This window comes from Dreissena polymorpha, chromosome 4 (assembly GCF_020536995.1).
Source record: "Dreissena polymorpha isolate Duluth1 chromosome 4, UMN_Dpol_1.0, whole genome shotgun sequence".
Classification (NCBI taxonomy): domain Eukaryota; kingdom Metazoa; phylum Mollusca; class Bivalvia; order Myida; family Dreissenidae; genus Dreissena; species Dreissena polymorpha.
Genome location: NC_068358.1, coordinates 24,457,277 through 24,484,671, shown reverse-complemented (window position 1 = coordinate 24,484,671; position 27,395 = coordinate 24,457,277). Strand labels below are relative to the sequence as shown.

The 27,395-nt window shown below is 35.3% G+C and overlaps 2 protein-coding genes across 2 annotated transcripts; one reads left to right on the top strand and one right to left on the bottom strand.

The window, feature by feature from the left end:
• Window positions 1-758: 758 nt before the first annotated feature.
• Window positions 759-21,646, bottom strand: LOC127879839 (cilia- and flagella-associated protein 57-like). The gene is made up of 19 exons (XM_052426886.1): window positions 21,530-21,646; window positions 18,534-19,013; window positions 18,025-18,272; window positions 17,617-17,770; window positions 16,470-16,622; window positions 15,985-16,124; window positions 15,557-15,722; window positions 15,059-15,385; window positions 14,591-14,764; window positions 13,587-13,904; window positions 12,441-12,534; window positions 11,832-12,022; window positions 8,596-8,769; window positions 7,963-8,121; window positions 7,299-7,442; window positions 6,703-6,819; window positions 5,862-5,993; window positions 4,127-4,270; window positions 759-3,433 (listed from the first exon to the last, which is right to left on the bottom strand). The coding sequence occupies exons 2-19, from the start codon at window positions 18,990-18,992 to the stop codon at window positions 3,119-3,121; spliced, it is 3,609 nt and encodes a 1,202-aa protein (XP_052282846.1). The 5' UTR covers window positions 18,993-19,013; window positions 21,530-21,646; the 3' UTR covers window positions 759-3,118.
• LOC127879842 (alpha-ketoglutarate-dependent dioxygenase alkB homolog 7, mitochondrial-like) lies at window positions 21,612-27,395 on the top strand. Its single transcript, XM_052426891.1, has 4 exons — window positions 21,612-22,189; window positions 22,703-22,876; window positions 23,193-23,317; window positions 24,979-27,395. Exons 1-4 carry the CDS (start codon window positions 21,743-21,745, stop codon window positions 25,094-25,096), a joined length of 864 nt encoding a protein of 287 aa, XP_052282851.1. The 5' UTR covers window positions 21,612-21,742; the 3' UTR covers window positions 25,097-27,395.

The window sequence follows — 27,395 nt, the reverse complement described above, 5'->3', positions numbered from 1 at the left end:
CTACTACGACGACGACGACGACGACGACGACGAGCACGACGACGACGACGGCGACGACGCGCGACGACGACGACGACGACGACGACGACGACGACGTAAGACGACGACGGCTTGCACGACGACGACGACTGACGACGACGGACGACGACGACGTACGACGATGGCGGCGGCGACCACCACCACCACCGACGACTACGGACGACGCGGACGACGACGACGGACGACGACGACGACGGACGAAGACGACTACACGACTGAAGTACTACTACTACTTACTACTACTACGTACTACTACTTCTTCTACTACTCTACTACTACTTACTACTACTACTACTACTACTACTACTTCTACTACTACTACTACTACTACTACTACTACTACTACTACTACTACTACTACTACTACTACTACTACTACTATTTCTTCTGCTACCACCACCACCACCACCACCACCACTTACAGTGACAAAAAACGTATTCACACAATGGCTGCTACTACAACTTATAGCCCATATAGGGGGGCATGCATGTTTTACCAACAGCCCTTGTTTAACAATATTAGCAGTAGTTACAGCAACACCACTGCTACTTTTGCTACTGTTACTACCACTTCTGCGCGTTTGCTCTCGTTTATATGACACAGTCATATGCGGCATTTTGTGGTAACAAGGCTTTGCCATTCGGCCGTCGGAAGTCACTTTAACACATTCGTTTGGCATATATTTCGCCATTGGTAGTGAGAAAAGAAGAAGTTGAAATTAAATTCAATATTTTTTTATTTATTGCAAAATTAAAATTTAATATCAATGACAAGTGTGCCATACCTGATTACGAGAAATGCGAGCATATACATGTATTACAAAACGACAGCTATTTTATGAAAGTATGATCCTTTCTCGGTTGCACCGAAAGCCTAAGGTGTATTGAAACGCTCTCAAGTCCTTTTCCTTGGTAGAACCAGTACTTGGTTTCTTTCAGTGGAAATCTAAATAACTCGTCCACAGTGGGGATTGAGTGAGTGACATCCCGGTCGCTAGGCATGCACCATATCCACTACAGCGCGGCATGGGCGAATATTTCGTGTTTTACATACTTGGGATCGACATATTGATGCGTATTTTTTTCTATTGTACGGAATTGCACATACTGGTTACCCAGAAATCTTAGTTGTTCAAATGCATGTCTAATAACAAATAAGACGAGGATGCTGATTAACCAGCCATTACAACAGCTCTATAACAACCCGTTGTGCAATAAACCCGTTTTGCAATAAATTTATTGCAAAACGGGTTGGGGTGTTTTATTGCAATTTGATTTTTTTACAACAACCCATTTTGCAATAAATCCGTTTTGCAATAAAATCATCACTATTGTATTAATTAATTCAAATGGTTTGGAAGAATTAAAAGGGAGTTTCAAGTGTTGTATTTAAATAAATTTGTTTTAAAAAAATAGATAAAACTGTGAGTTTAGACTTAAAACACTGCAACCCGTTTTGTAATAACATAATTCAATTTCTGGGTTAAATTAGCTTAATCATGAAAGTGTTAAGATCACTGTTTATATACATTCTGTGTTTGTTAATCACATTTCCTCATGTAATTGGTCAATTTCAACGTTTGTTAATTTTTGGTCTTATCTGACAACTCTGTTTTATTTTATACAAACTCACTAAATACGACATTTGAATATTTCTATTCAGCGTTTCGAATCAATGTGAATCAATTAGCTCATGTGTAATGAGTTTATTGCAAAACGAATTTAGTGCAAAACGGGTTGTTATAAAACAATGCACATTGCAATAAAACACTGCAACCCGTTTTGCAATAAAATTATGCACTTCTGGGTATTCTTCACTTAATTCCCAAATTGGTGAACAACATCACTTTATATATACATTCAGTCTTGTTTTATCATATTTACCTTAGAGACGACATTTGAAACTTCCTTTATACCGTTTCAAATCATTATGAAACAATTAGTATATAAAAATTTATAAAATTTTTACACAGCAATAAGACACTCCAACCCCTTTTGCAATAAAATTATTGCAAATAAATGTGTGATGATTACATTGCAAAATGGGTTTATTGCAAAACGAACGGGTTGTTGTAAAAAAATCAATTTGCAATAAGACACTCCAAATCGTTTTGCAATAAATTTATTGCAAAGAAATGTGCGATGATTATATTGCACAATGGGTTTAATGCAAAACGGGTTGTTGTAAAAAATCAAATTGCAATAAGACACTCCAAACCGTTTTGCAATAAATTTATTGCACAACCTGTTTATTGCACAACGGGTTGTTACACAGCGCGGTTTTTTACCCAAAAATCAAGCAAAAATTCACAATAGGTAAAACGATGCAATTTAAAGCACATATAATTTATTATTAAATTTCACATATTGAAATATGGACGGACACAGGAAAGATGTGTCTACATACGAAAAAGGGGCATGGTATTTATCACAGACACAAAACATTAAAAACAATATATTATAAAGTAAATAAAATAAATCATGCAACAATTGCTTCACCAATATTTTCTGATATACTTTTTACAATATTAAAAGAAACAGAGAGGAAAGTGTCAAATCACAAGAAAGGTCATCTCAATTGAAAACTGGGTCGACTGTATATTCTTTTAAGTTAGAAAGTACACAGCACTGTCTGCATATTTTTACAACCAGCAAACTACCAATAAATCTTGATCTTTGTTATAGCATAATTTAATGTAAATTTATTATGAGAAAGTATCTATTTGTTTTACCAATTCAATTGAAACAAAAAATAACGCCAGCATAGTACACATAAAATTATATAAATCAACACAATCTGACCATAAACAATACAACAAATGGTTATCATGTAGTTTTTTTCTTATTTTTGTTTCCATAAAAGAAGATTTAGAATATATCTGTATAAATTTATGCAGAAAACCAAACGTAAAATCAACCAAATAATTTTGGACCGACAAGTTCTAAACAGATGACTTTAATTCTCATTTGTTAATAATTTAAAACAATTTTACACAACCATCATCATTTATGCCGGAAATAACATCTTTTAAAGTTTTTCTAACCAAATGGATAGTCAAATTATGCAGCACAAAGTTGTCTAAGCAGATGACTCAACAGGTTGCATGGGGGGAAGCCGTGACGAAGAAGACGGTCGGGAACCAGTCTCCAACTCATGACGTAACTTCCTGATCTCAAGCTTCTGCATGTCAATGATCTTGTTCTTCTCGTCCATTTCGTTCTCGATCATCGCATTTGGTGCCTTCAGCATTACTGCATAAATGTCCGGATACTCTCCGCCCTTTTCTTTCTTCATATTCTGCTTAATGGCCGCCTCAAGGTCATGGATCTGAGTTCTTGCAATCTTCAGTTCGCGGCGGAGGTCGTTGATTTCCTTGATCAGACTCACATTCTCCTGCAAGTGAGAAGAAACTGGTAGATATACAGTGATTATATAATGTTTGGTGCATGATTAGTGGTTATACAGTGATTATTAGTTAATTTACAGATCAATTATACAGTGAAATACAATTGGTTATTACACAGTGGTATGGTACATAATATGTAGGGATAGTGATTCATGATCAATTATAGACTATCAAAACACAACAAGTGATGATAAAGAGGTTATAGTGATAGCGTACATGATTGGTGGCGATACAGTGATTGTTTTATAATGTACAAGATCCATTATTTGCATACAGTTATTTGGTAAAGTAAAGTAATGTGAGATCTTTGTTATGTTCAAAGTAACAGATTTGATAACACAGTTATATAAAACAAGATCTATGCTACAGGGGTATATTGTGGGTCAAACAGTAAATACAACAATGTCGTATTTAAGGACAGTGGATATCACTAATTCAAATAAGCATTTATGCTCACCACACACAAGTTTCAAATTAATTCCTATGACAACCATTATTAATAACAAACAAATAAACTAATAATTAAACCTGGTACTTGACTTTTTAAGATTAGACATATTATAGCTTTTTTATTGAAAGGCAATAAAATAAAGTCTTCAGACACCAGTCCTATTATAAAGTAGTTGTAATAAATATGTGTTAATGCAATATTTAAATATCAGCGGAGACTCTTCACCAACCTGCATAATGCGGACATTGTCAGCACGGTGGATTTCCGAGTCCTTGGCGAGCTTCTTTCTAAGGGAGGCAACTGATCTCTCTAGATGCTCACGCTGGCGACTGTACTCCTTCTGAATATCTGCATCCACGCTGGCTGATTCCGTCTGAATCAGGATACATAATGTCAGTCATCAAGTATACCAATTATAAGGTAACTATAGTAAACAATTTTAACCAGTTTGCAGAAGTAGATTTCTGTCATTAATGCATGCTAATGTGAATCTACATTTCAGTACAGTGTTGGTTAGCTTGAAGAATGTTACGTTTGTTGGACTGTACAAATGTCAAGATTTATAGTTCATAACAAATGGAAATGGAATGAAAAGCATAATGTTCTTGGTTTTACAGTGAAAATACACAATCATTGAGGCAGAAGTGAATACACTTTCTTGGTTCTAACATCTTTAAATTGGCACTGAATAAAACTAAAATAACATCAATTAAATATTTATTTGTTTAATGTATTATATTTTGGTAATTGTCTCATGGAATATTCATGTGTGTATTGAAATGACAAAGAGTGCAGCTGAGTACCCATGGCAATACCATGTGCATTAAATAAATGCAAGAAATACGTAGAGATAAAGAGATAATGTAAAGAGACATTTAACAATGTATATGATTTATGTTCATATAGAACTTTTCCCCAGTTTCACAGAGTGTTCATGCATACATTGAAAAGACTCAGATTCAAAGGTGTCAAAGAACAGAACATGAGGATTTTTCCCTTCATCAGAGATATTTCCCATGCTGAGTGCAGTGAGAAATACTTACGCTAATCTTTGAACCCTGTTTTAATACCAGATTTCTCCATAATAGTTTGTTTAAAAATTTAAACAAATTATAATTGCATTATATTTAGCAAGTAAAATCTGTAGTATTTTTAATATAATTGTTCACACATGTAAGAACTTCATATTATTACACAGGAAAACAAAAACATGTTCATTTTAAAATAATGGTTCTAGAAATGTTCTTAAATCTGTTTTTGGAGTTAAAATGGTTGGTTTATACAATGTAATAAAAAAACAAATGAAAATTTGAATATGAAAAAAGAAAGCTCTTCAAACAGCCCACATTGTTAGTTAGTGGTTATAATTATATTTACAAACACATTCGTCATGAAAATAATATCAATTTATGCTCCAAGCTCTGGGAAAACAAGGCCAAATGCATCTGTGTAAACTTCTTTCCAGCTAAGCCTAAGCAGCCCGAACTGGATTTTAGTTTAAGAAGAGACTTCCTTTTATGAAAAATTCCATAAAAGTGGAAAGTGTGGTTCCTTATAGGCCTCTGTGGTATGCACAGGCTAATCTGGGACGACACTTTACCCATCTGCATTTAGTTCAGTTTTCTGAACGACACTTTACCCATCTGCATTTAGTTCAGTTTTCTGAACGACCCTTTACCCATCTGCATTTAGTTCAGTTTTCCCAGAGCACAACTCAGATTATTTTAACCCTTTGCATGCTGGGAAATTTGTCGCCTGCTAAAATGCAGTCTGCTTAATTTCTAAAATTAGAATTTTCTTCGATTTTTTTTCAAAGAATATTATCAGAATAGCAAACAGTTTGGATCCTGATTGGATCCACGTTCTGTGGCGTCTCATCTGGATCCAAACTGTTTGCAAAGGCCTTCAAAATTCGGTTCCCACACTGAAAGGGTTAAAAGGTTCAACCAGAGTTAATCACTCACAATGTCTTCCTGCACATGTTTGGTGTAAAGGGCCTTGATTGACTCCTTGAGCATCTTGGGGTCCTGGATGTAGCCTACGCAGTTGTGCAGGTCTGTCTTGAACCGCTTCACAACCGCCTCCTTGTCACGCACCTACAACAGGCAGCAGGGAACTGATTCATTGTTTGAATTAATATTTTTAATTTTAAAGCGAAGTGAGGAATAATTTTGATGATACTTTTTAATACAAAGGTTAAAGAAAAGTGTGGAATCATTTAAAGATCATTTAAATTCAAAGGCCACAGAGAACTGGGGATTCATTTAAAGAATGATTTTAACTACAAACACAAAGAAGTTGAAGATTTATTTATAAGATTCTTTATACAAAGTCCGCAAAGAGGTGAGGATACATTTCCAATATACATTTAGTTTTAAACACACTTATTGAGTTCTCTGTATGCCGTTCAAGTACATTTGTATATTGCAAACTATAATTACGAGTGCTCATACAATTCTACAATAAAACGACAACTTCTTTCCCCATTTAAAAAGGACTAGTGTAGGGTTCCATTGAAAATGATTCTGGTGTCTTACTGCATCATTTGAGCCTGCATCTGCGAAAACAGGACTTAATGCATGTACTTAAATTATTGTCCCAGATTTGCCGGTTCAGTCCACACAGGCTGATCAGGGAAGACACTGTCTGCTTTTATGGAATTTTTGTATAAAGAAAGTCTTCTTAACAGAAACTGCACAGGCTAATCTTGGATAACACTTTATGCACATGCATTTAGCCCAGTTTTCCCAGAACACGACTCAACTCAAGAATGAATTGTGATTATGAGCAACCAATCTTCCATACCCTCTGTCTTTCCTGGTGCATTTCCTTGTCCGTAGCCTTGAGTTTCTGTCTAAGCTCTGTGATGTTCAACTCCAGCTGCGTGTTCAGCTTGTCAAATCTGTCCAGCTCACTCTCCATCTGTAAACAACACCCATCCACGCACAATTATATATACGACTTCTGGGAAATGGCTTACAAAATGAAAAAAATATAACTTGTTGACATTTAACACGAAATTCATCTGTCTATTTATTGCTCTGTGATCATTTCACCCTTTATTAACATCCTCTTCCTTATCACGCTCATCTACATCAGTACCTCCATGATCACCACTGTGGACTTCAGCAAACAAAATCATCATTTTCATCATCAATTCCCTTTATAATCCTCATTATCCTCCTTCACGTCATAATTACAAACATTTCCACCAATCCATCACAAACAATCAACATCATCATTTTATCATCACCATCAATATTTCTTATCACAATTACAATGATCATCAACAGTGTTGAAAAGCAGTATGACATTGTATGTAAGACAACACCATTACATGATACTGCAGATAAAAACATCACAGGACACAACAGAAAACACCATCAAAAGACATTTCTGACCTCCTGAATCTGTTCCTTCATACTCTTGATGTCACTCTCACGGGGCTCAATCTGCTTCTTCAACTCTTTGATCTTGTAGTCAAGCACGAACTTAAACTTCTCCAACTCCTGGTTCTTCTTCTTCAGGTCGTATATTCTTTTTTCCTGTAACATGCAAGCAAATAGATTGCCACTACTAAAAAAACGTGCATGCTTATGTGTTTTCAACCAATAGAATTTAGAGCTCTGATGTGACAAGCGTTCCCATTGGTCATATGATTTAAGCTGAGCCATAAGTTTGTCATTGAGAACTTTCAGAGTTGTGAGTGTGGGTGTCATATACCTGTTATAGCATCAGTCCATTTTAATCCTAAGCTTTAAATCTTAACGTTGCTTAAGAGTAGAAAAAATAAATTGGAAATGTTTTTTTATAGACATAGTTATAATAGACTTTTAACTTTTAATACAGACTTAAAAGAGTTCTATGGTAAATAATTCTCAGGAAAACCAATTTTAGGCCAAAGATTGTACAGAAAATTGATCCAAATAAGACACATTTTATCCCAAGCACATGCCGAGGAAAGTTGAACCAACATAGTCCCTATATCTCCAACATTATCCTTGAACCAATGTATTTATAATTTCTCCCACCTTATTGACCCAAGATATTGCCAAAGTCTCCAACCTTATCCTTGATGGTTTCGTCTCTCTCCTCCATCTCTTTCTGCAGACTGGCCACCTCCTTCTGCAGATTGTGCATGATGTTCTCCAGCTTCAGCTTCTCTGCCTGGTACTTCTTGATGTCATCCTGGTGTTTCTTTATCTCATGCTGAAGGCTTGTGAACTGTGGAAAACATGCCATTGAAGTTAACAATTGTATTTGGATGCTTTTTTTACCTGTTTTTTTAATCCAATTTACATATTTTTATTGATTCTGGAATTTTGTATTAACTGTATTTTTCTGTAGAAAAGGGCAAGAACTTTGTGACTTATTCAAAAAAAAAATCTTACTAAACTGTGTTACAAAATCAAATAATAGAAAAACCTTGTAACCACAATAATGACCACTATAATGACTAAATCTAAATGAAACTTAGTAAGAATATTTATCTTGACTTAATCTAAGCTGCATTTGAATCCAGGTCAGATGTGTCCAAAAACTAAGTCATCAGGTCAAATGTTGAAAAACCAGTAATTTTTTGTACAAGGCAAGTTATCAGGAGTATTTTCGCCAGCCCTGTTCCATGTTATTTTGTGTGTTTAGTTATTGTCCTATAAATGAGAGCCAAAAAAATCTTAAAATATCGTCATATCCTACCTTCTTGAGCATGATGCCGTTCTCTCCTTTCAGCCTCATGTTGGCCTCCTTCTCATCTCGCAGACGTCTCTCATACTTGTTCTTGATGTCCAGGATCTCTCTGTCTGAGTCTTCCTCAATCTGTTTCTTTGTCTCGTCATATTCCCTAGTCTGCTGACGAGTCTCATCATTTGCCTGAAATTGTTAAAGGTTTTGTTATTAGTGCTTAATTAAGTTCTTGTTAGAATAGATAACTGGCATCCCCAAAGAGTATCCTATTGTGTGTATTGGAAAATAAGCAAATCATTTAGCTGGAATCATTTTCTGCTGATTTCAAAGAGTAAAATAAGTTTTGATATGTTGAAACTTATTTACTTAAGTTTGGCCCAAAACATAATGTCTTCAGCTTATCATGGGCTGATAATGACTTAAACCATTAATAATGATAGCAATAAAATATTTCTAGTAACTATGACAATGTGAGGGTTTATCTACCTGTAACCATGACAACTTGATGGTTCATCTACCAGTCACCATGAAAATATGATGGTTCATCTACCAACCATGACAACATGATGGTTCATCTACCAGTTATCATGACAACATGAATCGGTTCATCAACAATATACAGTAACCATGAACATATGGTGGTTAATCTACCAGTAACCATGAAAACATGACAATGTTTTAAGTAACCATGATAACATGAGAGTTCATCTACCAGAAACCATAACAACTGGATGGTTCATTAGCCAGTAACCAAGAAAACAAGATGGTTTATCTGCTAGTAACCATTACAACATTGTGGTTCATCTATCAGTAATCATTTCAACATGATAGTTCATCTGCTAGTAACCTGTGGTTCATCTATCAGTAACTATGTCAACATGATGGTTTATCAGAAATCATGGCAACATGATCGTGGTTCACCTACCAGTAACTACGACAACATGATGGTTTATCAACCAGTAACAACAAGAGATTGCCAAGCAGAATTATTGACATAGGAACAAAATGAAATGAAGTGCATAACCTCCATATTGCCATCTATCCATGTTTCAAGTTTCATGAAAAAATATGGAGAACTTATCGTAGGATCCAGAAAAGTGTGACATACAGACTGACAGACTGACTGGCTAATGGACAAAGCGCAAACCATAAGTCCCCTCCGGTTTCACAGGTAGGGGACAATTAAAACAAGAGCACCGCCTTGCGGGTGCAGACCGCTCATCTATTTTCTTTTTAAAGGTGAAGGGACTCTCATTTTCAATCACAAAGGAGGGAGGGGTGGAGTGAAGAGGGGTGTATAGTGTGGGGGTGTATAATTTATTACATTATCTTCCAAAAATGCGGAAAAAAAAACGAAACAAAAAAATTCGGGGTGGGGGGGGGTGGGGGGGAGTGGGGGGGATTCTTGGGTGCGATGGTTGAACGTTATTTCAAACATAAAATAATAAAAATAAATATTTGTGTTTTTTAACAGTTTCAAAAAAAATAAAAATGGGGGTAGGGGTAGGGGGGGGGTATAGTGTGAGGGTGTGGTGGTTATTTGTGAGATGATCTTAAAAAAAAAAAATTTAGGGGGGGGGATTCGGGTGGGGGGAGGGGGGGGGTGGGGGGCTTCTTGGGTGCGATGGTTGGACGGTATTTCAAACATAAAATAATCAAAATAAATAGTTTTGTTTTTTAACCGTTTAAAAAAAAAAATAAAAAAATGGGGAGGGGGTGGGGGGGTATAGTGTGAGGGTGTGGTGGTCATTTGTGAGATGATCTTAAAAAAAAAAAAAAAAAAAAAATAGGGGGGGGGGGGATTCGGGGTGGGGGGGGGAGCACGGGCGATGGTTTGGGTGGAGTCTATTGTGGTATGTCAGGTAAGAGTACTTTTGTCAGAGTATCAATTAAATCTAATCATAAATAAAGAAGTTATGGCAATTTTAGCAAAATTTAATAATTTGACCTTGAGAGTCAAGGTCATTCAAAGGTCAAGGTAAAATTCAACTTGCCAGGTACAGTAACCTCATGATAGCATGAAAGTATTTGAAGTTTGAAAGCAATAGCCTTGATACTTAAGAAGTAAAGTGGATCGAAACACAAAATTTAACCATTATATTCAAAGTTACTAAGTCAAAAAAGGGCCATAATTCCGTAAAAATGACATCCAGAGTTATGCAACTTGTCCTTTTACTGTACCCTTATGATAGTTTGCGAGTGTTCCAAGTATGAAAGCAATATCTATGATACTTTAGGGGTAAAGTGGACCAAAACACAAAACTAAACCAAACTTTCAATTTTCTAAGTATAAAGGGCCCATAATTCCGTCCAAATGCCAGTCAGAGTTACATAACTTTGCCTGCACAGTCCCCTTACGATAGTTAATAAGTGTTGCAAGTATGAAAGCAATAGCTTTGATACTGTAGGAATAAAGTGGACCTAAACACAAAACATAACCAAATTTTCAATTTTCTAAGTATAAAAAGGGCACATAATTCTGTCAAAATGCCAGTCAGAGTTACATTACTTTGCCTGCACAGTCCCCTTATGATAGTTAGTAAGTGTTGCAAGTATGAAAGCAATAGCTTTGATACTTAAGGAATAAAATGGACCTAAACACAAAACATAACCAAATTTTCAATTTTCTAAGTATAAAAAGGGCACATAATTCTGTCAAAATGCCAGTCAGAGTTACATTACTTTGCCTGCACAGTCCCCTTATGATAGTAAGTAAGTGTACCAAGTTTGAATGCAATAGCATTGATACTTTCTGAAAAATAGATGAGCTAAAAATGATGTTTCATCTGTCAGTCGCCATTACAACATGGTGGTTCATCTATCAGTTATTGTGAAAACATAATGGTTCATCTACCAGTTACCATTAGGGCATGATGGTTTTATATGCCAGTAACCATAACAACACACTTGTTCCTTTATCAATACTGCAAGATATTTAAAACTCCAAGTAAGATACAAGGTTTTATAAAACCCACAATCTTGACAACATAATTATTAAACCATTAGTTACCATAGCAATAGATTCAAGCTTTAGTTGTCATGAAAACAAGATTTCTTTACTACCTTTTATACTACATGTTTCAATAGCAATACATTCACTTCCAGATACCATAACAACAGAAGAAGCTTCATTCTCAAATTTTGATAATTATCAACCATGACAACAAGAATGGAGAGGATTGTGACACTAGGTACCAGCTCCATCTATCCACCATGACAACCCAATAAAAATTGAGTGGTAAGCATACCTGCTCCAGTTTGGTGGTCATCTCCTGCTGTTTGGTCTCGTAGTACTCTGTGAGGTCAGTGAGGGCACGCGCCTTGCTCTCCTCCATCTCTGCTATCTGGCGGTCGTAGTCCTCCTGCATCTTCATCATCTTGGCCTGCTGTTCCTGGAACTTCTCATACTCAAGCATCAGCTTCTGGTTGTTGGCTGACTCTGCGTAAAGATTCGTTAAAAAAAAATATATATATATATATTGAAAAAGCATTTAAACAGATGCATAATGTTGTTCAAAAGTTTTCACTTTAGGATCTTTGTGTACTAAAACTTGCCACAAGAAGGAAGAAAAACACATCTTCAAATTCTATATACTGTAATCAGAAATAGGAATGATGTTATAGAATGTCTTTGTTGAAAAAGAGACTTTTACTTTTGTAATGTTTATTGTAAATAAATATGACTGAATGTTTAAATGTTTTTCATAAAAAGTGAAAGTAAACATCTTCAAACAAGTTTGTAAAGATGGACAGACAGACAGATGGAAAAGCATCCATGTTGATTTCAACATATCCCTCCTTAATCCATAGAGACTAGTTATAATTGTGATCCAGTTTAGTAATGATGTGAGGCCTACCAAGATCAGTCATCTCCTTGCTGTGTTTCTCCATTAGCTCAGCCATCTCTTCTTCATGCTTGGCTTCTTCCTTGTCCTTGTCTGTCTTCAGCACCTGAGTTATAAGAGGAATATTGCTCATTATTATGTATAGCATATCCAAAGCAAAATAGACTGATAATACCAGACACATACTTTTTAAGTGTAAATGGAATATGCCACTCATAACCTAATACATATTTAATTTAATATTTTATGTTCTTGCAATATTTGTATACATACGATCATTTAAACATTATGCTTACAGTGATATTATGGGCATTTTTCACTGTTGAATTGAGATAAAAAGAATTAACAGGTCAAAAGAGTTAGTTAAAATTTGGTTACTGACCAATCATCTGAACTCATCTTGCTACCAGTTGTTTAAAAAAAATATATATTATATTCAATATTTTACATGACTGGTGAGTCCTCTAAGCCGAAATGATCCATAAAACAAAATAGTGTCTTTGTGTCATATGAACGAATCTGCACTTAAACTACATTTAGATTCACATAGTAAATCGAATCTTTTCTGTCGTCAGTTGTCAAAGCGAAAGTACATTTGATATTCCAATGCATTATTTTTCTCTTATTGTCTTAGTATGTTGACGCTGCATTAACAAATATAAGTGTATTTGAAGTGAAAACACCAAAAATAAACAACGGTAGCGATAGACACCTATAAACTGTTAGATGACCATAATATCACTTTAAGCTTTTCGTATTTTAGAGTCTTAAGAGTCTAGAGTCCGCAACAAATATACCAGGGCAGCTGTCTAACACATTTTTTTAATTGATTAAAGGACTGCATTTATTTAAGCTTAAAAATATTTAAACAAAAAATTAGCATTCAAGAATTTTAGTGTAAAGTGATACAACAACGTCTTCAACAACAATCATAAGTGGTTCTTGATTTTAACAAGGTCAATCTCCTGTTTTAACATCATAACAAACATCAACAACACTATGATGAACATCATATAAAAAAAATCCAGCCTAGGCTGAAAGTGTCGTCCCACATTAGCCTGTGCAGACTGCACAGACTTATCTGGAATGACACTTAACTCACATGCATTAAGCCTAGTTTTCCAAAAAGAAGGCTCATATCATCAACAACCACTGTACCTGGTTCTTGGTCTTGAGGGACTCCATCTCCTGTATGAACTTCTCTGTGAGCTCTTTAATCTTCTCATTGTAGTTCATGTCCTTGAGACGCAGCTGGTACCCGTTCTCCACCCCCATCTCCTCCACACGGGTCTTCAGCTCTGCCATGGTTGAGTTTTTGTCCTCAAGGTCGCCTTTGGTGATCAGGATCTCTTCTGCCCAGCCAACCTCCTTATCACGCTTGGTCCCGCGGCCCTCCTTATCTTGGATCTTCCACAGGATCACTGAGGCGTCCTCGGAGACGGTGACCAGGTATTGGTCATCATAGGTGATCTTCATCTGTGGAGTGGAAAAAAGCAAACATCAGTGAAACTTATCAACACATTTAAGTAAAAACAAGACCTGTCTCCATAGGATGACATATGCCCCTGATAAACGCTTCAATAGAAGTTATGAGCATTTTTCGAAAACCTAAACACATTGTTCGAAACCTAAACATGGACCCTAAGTTCAAGGTCAAAAGTTGTGTGCGTATGAAAAGGCCTTGTCTTTATACACATGCATACCAAATATGAATGTTACATCTGAAGCGACATAGAAGTTATTAGCATTTTTTAAACCTAAACACAAAGTGTGATGGACAGACGGACAGACAGACGGACAGTGTGATCACTATATGCCCACCTTCGGGGGCATAAAAATCAGGCTAATTTAAAAAAAGTGTAATAAAACTAATAATATTACTACATGAACAAGTAAAACAGGCTTGAAGTTTGGCTTAAATGAGAAATGCTTCAAATATATAGATTTGCACAACACGGAGTGATTATCCCAAACAAGAATTTAAAAATCATGGTACAATACACAAAATTAACAAGTTATTGAAATTTGTTGTCCCAGAGCATGGCTTCAATATATTAATTCCTATTATGTTCATAAATGTTACTTACTTCTCTTCATGTAAGCTACATGCACATTTCTTGCTTTATAACAATAAACCCATGGTACTAAAATAGTTAAAAAACCTTAGTGATCTGTGATCCGTGCCCCTGCAGCTCTTGCCACTCCCCAGGGATAGTCAGGGGGAACTTCAGGGACCACAGTGTGCCCTTGGCGGTACCCCCAAACAGCATGCGCCCAGAGTGGGACAGGGCAACACTGCTCAGAGTGGTCTCACCTGCATCCACCTCACGAAGAATCTGAAGTAGAGAGGTGTTAATGTAGATTGATGTACATAAAATGTTATAAAAAAAATAATTTGAAGCAATAGTGTTGTAAAACCGAAATTTGGAGAATTCAAAGAAAGAAAATTTAGTTATGTTGACAAGTTTTTAATCTAAGATGAAATACCTTTTACTACAACAGAGAATGAACGAGTTTGACGTTGGACTAGAAAACCATATTCTCCCAATAATAATTTTAATCAAACAAAACAAAATACACAATTTGCTAACCTTTATAGAAACAGAAATATAAACAAATCTCAAGGGTACCTGAGAATCTGAGATCTCCTTCAGAGTTTTATCAGATCCGACAGCAAATGTGGTCTTCCCATCATGGGTCACAGCGACCCCAGTGTAGTGGCAGGACTTGAGAACGGACTCTCCGACACGCTTGCCAGTGTAGCTCTCCCACTCGTACACAGCTCCGTCCAGTCCACAGGACACAATCTTGCTATCATCAGAGCTCCACACGAGAGACTTCACCTTGCCATTGTGGCCCTTCAGATTGGCAACATTTTCAAAGGTGATCGTGGAATAGATCTGAATCACATTGCCGTGAACTGCAGCAAACAGGTGACCACCATTGCTGAATGCACACTGAAAATAGTGAAAACAGTTTTTTACTTCTCAAAAGTTGCTTTGCTGATTTATAAAGACATAAGAATACTGGTATATCATTTCCTTATTCTTTCCCAATTTCAAAACAATCAGCTGGAATAGGATACTTGGCTTCACATGTAAGCTATTAATGTTTACACTCAGACTCACCTCTCTGCAGCCTCTGATGGTGAACTCCTTGAAGGTACGGATCTCATCAATGAGCAAATTACTGAGACGCAACTTGTCGCTGAACCCTACCAGGATGTAAAGGCCTGAAGGGTGCAGGGCAATGCTGTAGGCTTCCTCACCAAACTCATGATACAATTCCAGGTTGCTGTAAAATCAAAGAGAACATATTGTGTATTTTTTCCATATCAAATATTATATTACTTTTGTTTGGAAACTAATATACACTCCAACCTGTGTATAGAAGCCAGTCTAGGGAATTTATCAAAAAGGTTATTGTATGTGTTGTTTGATTGATTAAAACTAGAGTGATAACTTTCATGCTTATCTCGCATATGTTTGATTTTATATAATTCATACAGTTTAAAAGAATTAATTATGAAAAAATAGTGAAAGCATCAAGTTCTTACCATGTTTCATAGTTCCAGATTCTGACCGACTTGTCCATGGAGCAGGTAGCAATCAGTGGTTTGCGGGCACACACATCTAGACCCAGGATCTGACCATAGTGGAAGGCCTGGGCAAGAACTTCAAACTGCGCTTGGTCACCCTAGATAATATAAACATTGCGTGAACAATACAATGTCTCTGACAAAGGTAGAACTAATATAAAAAGTCACATGTTCACAGATTGACCATATAATTGTAGATAGTATTGGAAAATGATTGACAATAATTTATATTGGTTCAACCAGTTTAAAACAACCATGAACATAAAATATATGCTGTAAAATGCACAAATAATGCTTGAATAAAAATTATTTCTTATCCTTAGCATTTCAGAAATATAATATCAACCAAGCATTATCATACACATGAGCAATATACACTCCATGACACAACGTCATTATTTGGTTGAGGACTGTTAAAAGTCCACAGCAGCTAGCCAGTCTACCTTTCCAATGTCCGCACTTGACAGTGTGATGTAATACAGCTGGCTGAGGTCAGTGCTGGCCACCAGGGTCTCCTCTGATGGGCTCACTGTGAGACTCGTGATCATTTGCTGCTGCGCTTTCATCATTTCACCACTTTTGGCACCCTCCGGAATCTGTTGAAAAGTGTGTAGTTTACCATTGACATTTACTGACAGCCCACACTCTAAATTGTAATGAGCGGCTTGAACATCTGAACCAAAGAAGTTATTTAATTAGTTATGAGAAAGATAATGGTGAAAACTGTCAGGGACTTGTATTCAGCAATTCATCCTTAGAATTAAGAATAAATAATACATATAAAGCCAAGAAAAATATGTTCAGGTTTTAAAAGTTTAAACGCTACAAGTGTAGTTTGTGTCCCAAATGAATTTAGTATTCTAAATGAAGTTTGAGGTGTTAAATTCTAAGTCATATTCGACTTTTTAAACAATACAGTTATATTAAATTTATACTAAAGTCTAAGAATTGGTAGATGAATGTGAACCAAGGGCTCACCATTAATAGAAGTCAACTTGTCTGAGACAACCAAAATATAGGTCAAGACAAGTGAAAAATGTTCTGCTTGTCTCAGGTTTCAATAATGTCATTCATTCTATTTAAATCATCAGAAAAAAATCATCAAGCCAAAGTTACAAACAATACAACATTAAACAAGAGCAACGCATAACGGGTGCCATGCTCGGCTGCAGGTGCAGTTTTCAATGAATAAAAGCTTGTCAGAATTTTTTTAATTTTTTTAGAGGTCACAATGACCTTGACCTTTACCCTTGTGACCCAAAAATGGTGTGGCATGTATAACTCATCAAGGTGCAGCTACATGTAAAGTTTCAAATTTGTAGGTTGAAGCACTTTGATTTAAGAGCCAATGTGCAAAACCTTAACAAAATGTAAAGGTTTTAGCACGAAGCGGACGGCGGAGGACGAGCTGGCTATGACAATACCTCGGGTTTTCTCCGAAAACAGCCGAGCTAAAAAATTGAAGTATGCATTGCCATGGATGTACATAAGAACTAACTGCACAAATATATTTTGTAATCAAACAACATACAAGAAGATATCAAATTTGCTCCACTATGAAACAAAGCAAGTGGCAAATGTTCTCCATACCCTGATCTCTCTCCCCTTCTTGAAGAAGTCTTTATCATCTGTCTTCTCAAACAGGTGAACAAGACCCAGTCCGCAAGCACAGGCAAATCCTTTGGAGTATGCGACAATAGCAGTTATCTGGGGAGGGCCTGTAGATACTTCATCATCTGATTTTCTGCAAAGATTAGATTAATAAGAAAGGAATTCCGCACTAAACATGTTCACAAAAAGTAACTGTTTTATGCAATAAATCATGCTTTAGCATGTCTTGGTTAATACCTCTTCCTTATTATTCTAATGTATTGCTTTCAAACATAAAATAAATAATTAAATGTGTAACAAGCAAAACCGTTTTTTCGTATTAAAAAAATGAGCTTATAATTCTTTTTCATGCAATATTCATCTATGTTAACATTAAAATATATATACTTTTCTTTCTCCATAGCCCCAAGGTTAAACTCATGTTTCATTTCTCCAGCTTCAAACAACATGAGTTTTCCAGTGTCTGTTCCCACAATGACTCTTTCCTCTGACACCCAAGCATGACACAGATAATTCTGTGGTTCAACTTTCTGAATGTTGAAGACCTTCAAGTTGCCTTCACTGTAGCGGAAGTTCTTGAAAATGCCATTGCCAACCACACAGAGCTGGGTGTTGTCTTGTGGATTAAAACTGACCTGAAAAGAAAAGATTAACTATAATGCACAGAAAACTGATCCTATTTGTACATTCTTTAAATTATAAAAATAAAATGAACAGGAAAACTCAACATTACAAATATAGTTATATACATGATTGAACTGCTGTGCAATATAATTACCAGCAAACTCCCAAAAAAGCAAAATATTTAAAAACATATTAATACCGCATTTACACGAAAATAGAAATAGTGATACTATTAATAGTCATACTCACAATCATTTAATGCAATAACTTACTTGATATATGGGAGGACCAGCTAGCCTTATAGAGGCCATGACTTTCGACTTTTCCCATGTCCAGTAGAGCAATGTGTAGTCTGGCTTTGCACCTTGAGCCACCAGGTACTTTGAATCTGGCGAGAATGCCAGACTAACATATTCAGCAGCTTGCACTTCTGGAGAACTTAACATTTTCTTTTTTCTGAGACTATGAAGATCATATATTGTTATTGTAGGCTTCTCTAATTTTTCTGCAATTGCTACATATCTTCTGTTTGGACTGACAGCAAGTGCTGTCATACCCTCACTCTTGTCTGTTCCAGGGATGAATTTTTGAACCTTCTGATCAATGTTGTAGAGAATGCAGTTTGCCCCTGAGGGATATACGATAGTCTGTTCATCATGGTAGCAGATGTTTCCACTGACCCCTGACTTCAGGCCAAAAATGTGTTTGGCCTGGGCAATAGCGATCGACATCTTGATTTTTTTTACCTTACCCTGAAAACATATAAAAAGTCCTGTCAATACAATGTATGACTCAGAGTAACATTGTTATACCATCTTGTCTATATATGACAAAAACTTTTCTCAGTATTAAATAAACAATTATACTTTTATTATAGTAATTGTATAATAACCTACTTTAATTACATAAAGAATGATAAGCATTTTGTTCTGAGCGCTTTAAACAGAGATTGTACACAGACAAAGTTGAAACTGTTCCTTATCAGCTAAAGTCAATAAACATTGTCTGACATGTGCATTGGTTGCATATTTTTACCTTTGCAAAATCTTAAAAGATGTAAAATGTATGTAAAATGTTAAGACATATTATGTATATGCTGTTTGGCTAAATATTTTCTGGATTTGTTTATGTGTCTCAATAAGATAAACCCTTAATAGAAAACCAAAAATGGGGTGTTTTCATGGTGACTGCCCATCACTGATAAATTCTCATTGACATTTACATGGGTATTTTCCAAAACCTTCTGTCTTGAAAAATTCGCAAATAAAAATTTAAAGGACCATAAACCCTCAAATAGACAAAAGCCAGCGATTTTCCTTGTCCAATTGGGAAAAGTACCCGTACCGGTCCAATTGGGAAAAAGTGAGTCGTGAAAACCTCAAAATTGGGAAAAATCGAGTCGTAAAATCCTTAAATTGGGAAAATCGCGTCGTGAAGTTTGGGTCTTATTGAAAACATCATACAGTTCAAACTTAATTGAACATACCCATTAAAATAATCATTTGCAGGCATGCCTTAATGACCATTACTTAAAGTAATAAAGTTGATATAAATAACAAAATATTATATAGACGACACAAAATCAATTAATAGTTGTTTTAAGCTCTTATAAAGCAATGTCTCTCTCTTTCATTTTTTTGAAAATTTCAACAATCTTTGATGTTTGATCATCACTCAGTTGCTGGCATCATTAGAGCTGTCAATGTGTCCTGTGATAGACGGTTCCGATTGGTCGTGCAAAGATTGTTCATTAGACTGAACAACCTTTCCACAGAGGCAGTGCTGGAGGGCATTTCAAACTACGATAAGGTTTCAAACCGAAGTCAAACTGCCTGACAAAAGAACCGCTAACAGTAACGACTCTATTGATTGAACGCGCTGAATAATAAAACCCGATATTAATCGAGCGCGTGGTTACACACAACTATACGATTTTCTTTGTTCGCTCGCCGAAAGTTGGGTTTTGTTACAAAACTTTCGATCGTTTTGAGAAAAAATTCGGACGCCGATTGGGATTTTTTCAGATGCCGATTGGGAATTTGGGAATTTTCGCTCGATTGCGAAAGTACCGTTTACCGGTACTTTATAAAGAAGGAGGAAAATCGCTGAAAGCAACGAATATCTTGTACAATTTTTCGAAAAATATTTTTCTGGTAACACAGATTTAACAAGAAACAAAATGCTCTTTTTTGTTTTTCTATATAACTTGGTTCATGTACTAAGTTAGTGTTAGTGTGTGGTTTTAATAGATATCTTTGCGGAAATTAAAATAGAATATATTGTTCCACAAAAAAATATAAACAAGCATTTTGTATCTCGTTAAACCTATGTTCATATCACATCTAGCATTGAAACTTTGGCTATTGCTATATTAGGAACACTGATTTTTTATGGGTTTACTTAATTTTACCAAATATTTTGTGATATATTTGTTGCTTTTGAGTATTCATGTTACTTTAAAAACCACATTTTAGGTTACAATAGCAAGATCTACATGTTATATTGTTAAAAACTATGCTAGATTGAACTTTACTGGTACGCAGTTGTTTACCACTATTAGCAAAGCAGGGCTTTGAGGTCGAAGCCCCCGATACTAAGGAAATATATAGGATAAAAAGGATTATTAGGTGTTGCACTAGGTGTAAGGTGTTGCGTGCTTAGCAACGATAAAATTATATGCTCTTCCATTCTTTTTACGTACCGGTAAAGTTCAAACGTCCCATCTTTAATATATATTTTAGATAATTTTGTGTTTCTAAATTTCAATTAAAATTACACTTCTGCTCAGTGAATTATTACATTATCATGTTATTTACACGATGTTTATCAGGCTCTTGATTCTAAAGTGCGCAAGATTACCAGACAGCATGCTGCATCGTATTGATTTTATTGGGACGAATGAACTTTACCTGTACATAAAAAAAGAATGGAAGAATTTTAATTAGATCTGCAACTAAGCTTCAATATGAGTCTGAACGTGACTGTTTTTTTTTGTCATAAAAATATGACACATATTTATCGGTTGATTATACCTCAATCAGATAATCTATACATGTCTCCAGATATAACTGTGTATCATCATCATGTAATGTATGTGAAGTTAAATTCGAAATCTGTAAACAACAAATCACAACTCTAATTTGAACGATAAGCAAATAATTTCAAGCCTCATTTACAAATGATTATGATTACATGGAAATAAACACATGAACGCAATGTTCAAATGTCTAACAAAATGGCAAAGTAACGTGTAATTAATTCTACTTACACATAAAATTTGTTAATCAATGTCCACCATTTGTAATCAACATCACCCGTGGCAACAATGCGCGATAGTGGTTTCCGCTTCCGGTGAATTGATCATGGTTATATGAACGCCCAGTGTACAAGTGTTTTGCTAGATCAAATGTCAACTCTTGATTAAAATTTAATCTGATTGTTATGTGTCGCTATTCCGGCAAATTTGTAAATTACTGAGAGCATGACTCCTGTCACGTACGCAACCGCATTATATAGAAATCTCCTTAGATTGAATGGTTTAGGATACTTGTTTAGAAATGTCAGTATTGGTATGACAGATCATGGGGACGTAAGAAATCGAGGCTTTCTGCTCAAAATTAAATGCGATAGTGTTACTGTTTTGAGAAATGTGCGTCAAAAATTCAAAACACTGAACCTAAAGGACAAATCTGTAGCAAGAATTTTCTGCAGGACATTACATGGATCAACACAAAACGAGCATAATAATAATATTCATGATATAGACTACATTACTTTCACAAATTGTGATAATGACACATGTAAAATACTAAGAAATGAACTACTGTTACTGCCTAACTTTGTCTCTGAAGAGGAAGAAAAACAAGTTGTTTTAGAAGTAGAACCTTACTTGAAAAGACTCAGATATGAATCGTCACATTGGGATGATGTAAGTAAGATTTCATTTTTCCTGTCTTTTTTAATTATTATCTCACTGTAACTTAAAAGTGCAAGAAAATAATACCAATTATCACTGCCATCATGATTATCATGAATTCTTTCTAAATACATTATTTATGACTTAAGAATAATATGCTCAACCTATCATCAAAATTATTTCTGGAATAATTGGCAAACTGATAGATATAATCATCACATGTCGGATTATGACATTTCAAGATGCTACCTGCCCTGTTCCAAGGAAAATTAAAAAAATCAAAGCATGCTCACGAAACTATTTCACTTTTATTCAGTGGAGACTATTTTGTTTGTTAGAAATAAAATTCTGCAATTAATTATCACAAAATCTTTGTCATTCAACCATTATATTATATATTTTGTTTGGTAAAATGTTCATTGGATAATGACTAAATAATAATAATATTTAAAAAACATGCTTGTAGAATATTAAAATCTGTACATCTATAGTTTGCTTTTTATTTATGTTAACATTTTTATACAGGCCATCCACCAGTACAGAGAGACCGAAAAACTCAAGTGGTCAGAAAAAAATGCAATAATCATACAAAGAATTCGAGATGTTGCATTCCCCCAAGGCGTAAAACAGATTTCGTTTGTACATGTCTTGGACCTTAAGAAAGAAGGATTTATAAAACCACATGTGGATGCTGTAAAAGTTGGTACTCTACTGCATGCAGAAATAAATTGAACAGCACACATATAAGTTTGACTTTTTGACACCATTAACTCTGATCCATTAAAGTCTAAATACGTCATTGAGTATATGATTTGGAAATGTACATATGATCTGTTCCATAAAACATGTTAACAGTTAAGAAGTGGTCTTTAAACGCCATGCCATATACCATGTGCACCATGTAATATACCACTGCCCAATTTTAGTGCATGCATTATTTTTTATGTTTCATTTATGTTGAGATGACAGAGCTGCATTTGCTTATACATTGAAATGATTTGTTCATGTGTCACAGTTCTGTGGCAACACCGTCGCTGGCCTTTCTCTGCTCTCAAGCTCTGTGATGCGTTTTGTGAACACAGACAACAAAGCACAGTTTTTCGATGTTCTGTTGGAGAGGCGGTCTTTATACATAATGAAGTAAGTAAGAACATGTTACACAAGTACAAGTATAAAACAGACGCACAAACATATCAACTTTAGAAACTTAATGCAGTGTTATGTTCCAAACAAGTCCAGTCTTAGATGAGATGGTCAATATATATTTTCCAATGGAATCCTATATTGCCATTATTATGACAATTTATAGCTCACATTATGAAATGTTTGCTAATGCACAATTAACATTTTGAAATGACTATAGTTAGGCTCGCTACTCTGCAAGTTTTTCTACTTATATTTAATTTGATGAGTTTTTTCCAAGCTGACATATTCTTATAGTTATATAATCCAAAAATAATTGTCTTTGATATGAGTTTGTGATGTTGTTGACCTATTCTAAGTTCATTTTATTTTATATTTAAAATAATTTGTTTTTAATTATCAAAATCCATCCATTATATATTTGCTTACCAGAGGGGTAATTAACCAGACATTTTTAATTTGCATAATGTCATTTTAAGTCAAAATTGCAAATTTTAAAACAAGCCAGATAACAAGATTTGACTAGGAATACCAAAGTCATTTCCCCTTTTCTTGAGAAAAAACTGCACAATCCACTTTGCATGAGCTTGTCTCTTTCAATGCTCTTGTAGTCATTTTAGAACTCTTGTTTATATTTACCCAGTAAAGTGTCAGAAGTCGAAAACATAACATTATCTTAATGCTTGTGCGTAAAGTGTCAAACCAGATTACCAGTAGCCTGTGCAGTCCACACAGGCTAATCAGGGAGGACACTTTCCACTTTTATTGTATTTTTCGTAAAAGGCGGTGCAGAGAAAATCCAGTTAGGTGGAAAGTGTGGTCCCTGATCTGGGACCACAATTTATAAACATGCATTAAACCCCATTTTCCCACAGCGAAGCTCATTCAAATAACTTTAAGCTCATTTAAAGGGGCCTTTTCACAGATTTTGGCATTTTTTAACTTATTCATTAAATGCTTTATATCGATAAATGTAAACATTGGATCGTAAAAGCTCCAGTAAAAAATCAAGAATAAAATTAAAAAAAGGAAAAGAACATTGCCCGGGCCAGGTTTCGAACCAGTGACCCCTGGAGGCCTGCCAGAGTCCTGAAGTAAAAACGCTTTAGCCTACTGAGCTATTCCGCCGAGTACACATGCTGAACGTATTTTATACGTTATATAAGCAATCTTCGTAGTTTCACAAAATTTAACGACAAAAACAGAACTCTCCAAATTATTCAATCGTTTCGCGTTGCAACGCTTTATAATTTTTAGGTTTTATAATCGTCAAAAGATGCATATAATGGCTCTATTAGACCATGGAAAATTTTCAGTATTACTGTTTCCTCACAAATATCATAACTAAAACGAAAATTTGCGAATCTGAAACAACTTTTTTCAATTTTGTCAATTTACCAAAGCGTGAAAAGATCCCTTTAAGTAACTAAGAAGTAAAAAATCTGGCTTGTTTTCTTACAATTCTAAGATAACAATACATTTTTGTTAAGCAGTTTTTCTTTGCAGTTTTTCTTTGCAACTTATAGCTTATACATCATTATTCATCCAAAGTTAGGTTTAACATAAACTATAAACAAAATAAAAAATATTAATATATGACTACACAAAGTGACGGGGAATGACTGCTGTTATTTAATATGAGCTGATTCTGTTTTCAGGGACACTGCAAGGTACAAGTACACCCATGAGATTCTTAAAGATGAAGAGTCTGTGTTTAAAGGGAAGCATATCCCCAGGGATAGAAGAATTGCAGTGATTTGCAGGAATGAACCCTGATGTGTAACCTATGTGCTTTAACAAGTATGGGTAGTGAGATACACTGACATATTTGAGGTTGAGATTCTGGATGTTTGGAATTTTTGTGTAACTTGTGTTTGAAATGAATGAACAAGGAATGGTAATAATACTAATGTCAACATTTCATATACTAAATTTGAAATCTACATTGAGAAACATATATTAAAGTGACTACATTTTAATGGCTCCATAAATGCAATGTTAATTTCAATGAAATTCATAACGACCCTGTTTACCCTGCTAGCGATACATTTACTTATTATTATTGCAGAACTAGAAATTTTGTTGTAGTGTGTATGAACAATTATGCATTATAACACGGGATTTCCTATCTGTGCATTTGTTTTTTGTACAGGAATGAGTTTTCAACTGTTTAATCAAAAGTATCTAAAACTTTAGATAAAAAAAGACTCGCAATGAGACCTAGTGAATGCTTTGAGCTTTTACGAGAACATACCTACTGGAGGGTCAATAGCTGGGAGTAAGATTATTGCAATTACAATTAGACCTAATTCTGAAAGTTTCCGGGGTTAGTCAGGTTGAGGTAAGCGTCACTGTAATGGAAAAGAAAAGGGGTTTTTGCTCTATAACTTGATTTTGGATGGAGTTTGTATTTAAGTATTGTGATGAAATTGTGAATGTAAGAAGCTATAATCTTGCAAGCATTGCTTTCTTTGGGTTGCTTTGGGGCTAGTTGGATGAAGGTCTATGTATCTGTAGCTAAAAAAAGAAAACCTTTTTCATCTTAATAACTTGAGTTTGAGTGAGGTATTGCATGGGCTAAAATTTGTGTGTATGTAGCTTACATAAAGATCTTGTTTGGGATTGCACATTACTTAAAAATAATTTTTAACTAAAAACATTGAAAATCTTGTTTTGAGGGTTGTCATTTTTAGTGCCATTAAACGTTTTTACTAATTACTTTTCAATATTTAGAAAAGTGTTAAATATTATAGAAGCAATAACAAAAAGAAAAAATAATTATATTTATTCCCATGAATATGACCCGGGGACCTTTAGGGGGTTAAATCAAACTTCTAATACTAATTTTGTCTTCCCATGAATGTGACCCGGGGACCTTTTGGGGGGGGGGGGGGGTTAAATTAAACTTCCTATATTTGCACCAGTCAATGTAATAAGTGTATTATAAACTCTACACTAGTAATACATGTACTTTCCAAGGCCAAGGTATGTGCAACTTATGATAGTGTTTTTGGTGAGCTGTTAATATTTTTGTTTTATTTTAGAAATAAGCTATAAACTTTTGTTGGCGTACACTTATGTTTTGTTAAGTTGTTTTTTGCTAATAATGTTTATGCCCCCCCCCTTGGAAGAAGAGGGGGTATATTGTTTTGCACATGTCGGTCTGTCGGTCCGTCCACCAGATGGTTTCCGGATGATAACTCAAGAACGCTTAAGCCTAGGATCATGAAACTTCATAGGTAGTTTAGGTACATTGATCATGACTGTCAGATGACCCCTATTGATTTTCAGGTCACTAGGTCAAAGGTCAAGGTCGCAGTGACTCGAAATAGTAAAATGGTTTCCGGATGATAACTCAAGCATGCTTAGGCCTAGGATCATGAAACTTCATAGGTACATTGATCATGACCGGCAGATGACCCCTATTGATTTTCAGGTCACTAGGTCAAAGTTCAAGGTCACAGTGACTCAAAATAGTAAAATGGTTTCCAGATGATAACTCAAGAATAATTAGGCCTAGGATCATGAAACGTCATAGGTACATTGATCATGACTGGCAGATGACCCCTATTTATTTTTAGGTCACTAGGTCAAAGGTCAAGGTCACAGTGACAAAAAACATATTCACACAATGGCTGCCACTACAACTGACAGCCCATATGGGGGCATGCATGTTTTACAAACAGCACTTGTTTTATTAAAATTAATTTGTGTTGGCGCCTCTCATCAGATGCATGTTATAATGCATAAGTCTTGGTTCGCTCGTTAGAATATGGTGGCTGATTTCTTTCATATCGTTCTGGTGTGTTTGATATTTTGAAAGTCGCCAATATGCCAACACACCGGACCACAACTATACCCGCCCGAGTTACACGAAGAGAGACATGTCTAATTTGTCGTATTTGTGTCCTTTTATCGTCCTGGCAACTTTCTTTCATGTGGTGTTTGTCGGTGGCCTATATAAAACCTACAACACGACAGTTTAATTCAGAAATTAGCCACCAAATTCCAGAGTGCTGTCCTAATGTATGTATATTCATATGTTCAGGAATCGAAAATAAACGTTATCGACCCA

What these genes read in the sequence shown, in the direction of transcription:
- LOC127879842 (XM_052426891.1), top strand. Translation starts at nt 21,743, where the DNA reads ATGACTCCTGTCACGTACGCAACCGCATTATATAGAAATCTCCTTAGA. An exon ending in AATCGTCACATTGGGATGAT is followed by an intron (nt 22,190 to 22,702) that starts GTAAGTAAGATT and finishes ATTTTTATACAG; the next exon opens with GCCATCCACCAGTACAGAGA. An exon ending in CGGTCTTTATACATAATGAA is followed by an intron (nt 23,318 to 24,978) that starts GTAAGTAAGAAC and finishes TTCTGTTTTCAG; the next exon opens with GGACACTGCAAGGTACAAGT.
- LOC127879839 (XM_052426886.1), bottom strand. Translation starts at nt 18,992, where the DNA reads ATGTCGATCGCTATTGCCCAGGCCAAACACATTTTTGGCCTGAAGTCA. An exon ending in AGAAGGGGAGAGAGATCAGG is followed by an intron (nt 16,623 to 17,616) that starts GTATGGAGAACA and finishes ACTTTTCAACAG; the next exon opens with ATTCCGGAGGGTGCCAAAAG. An exon ending in TGAAGGAACAGATTCAGGAG is followed by an intron (nt 6,820 to 7,298) that starts GTCAGAAATGTC and finishes TGTTGTTTACAG; the next exon opens with ATGGAGAGTGAGCTGGACAG.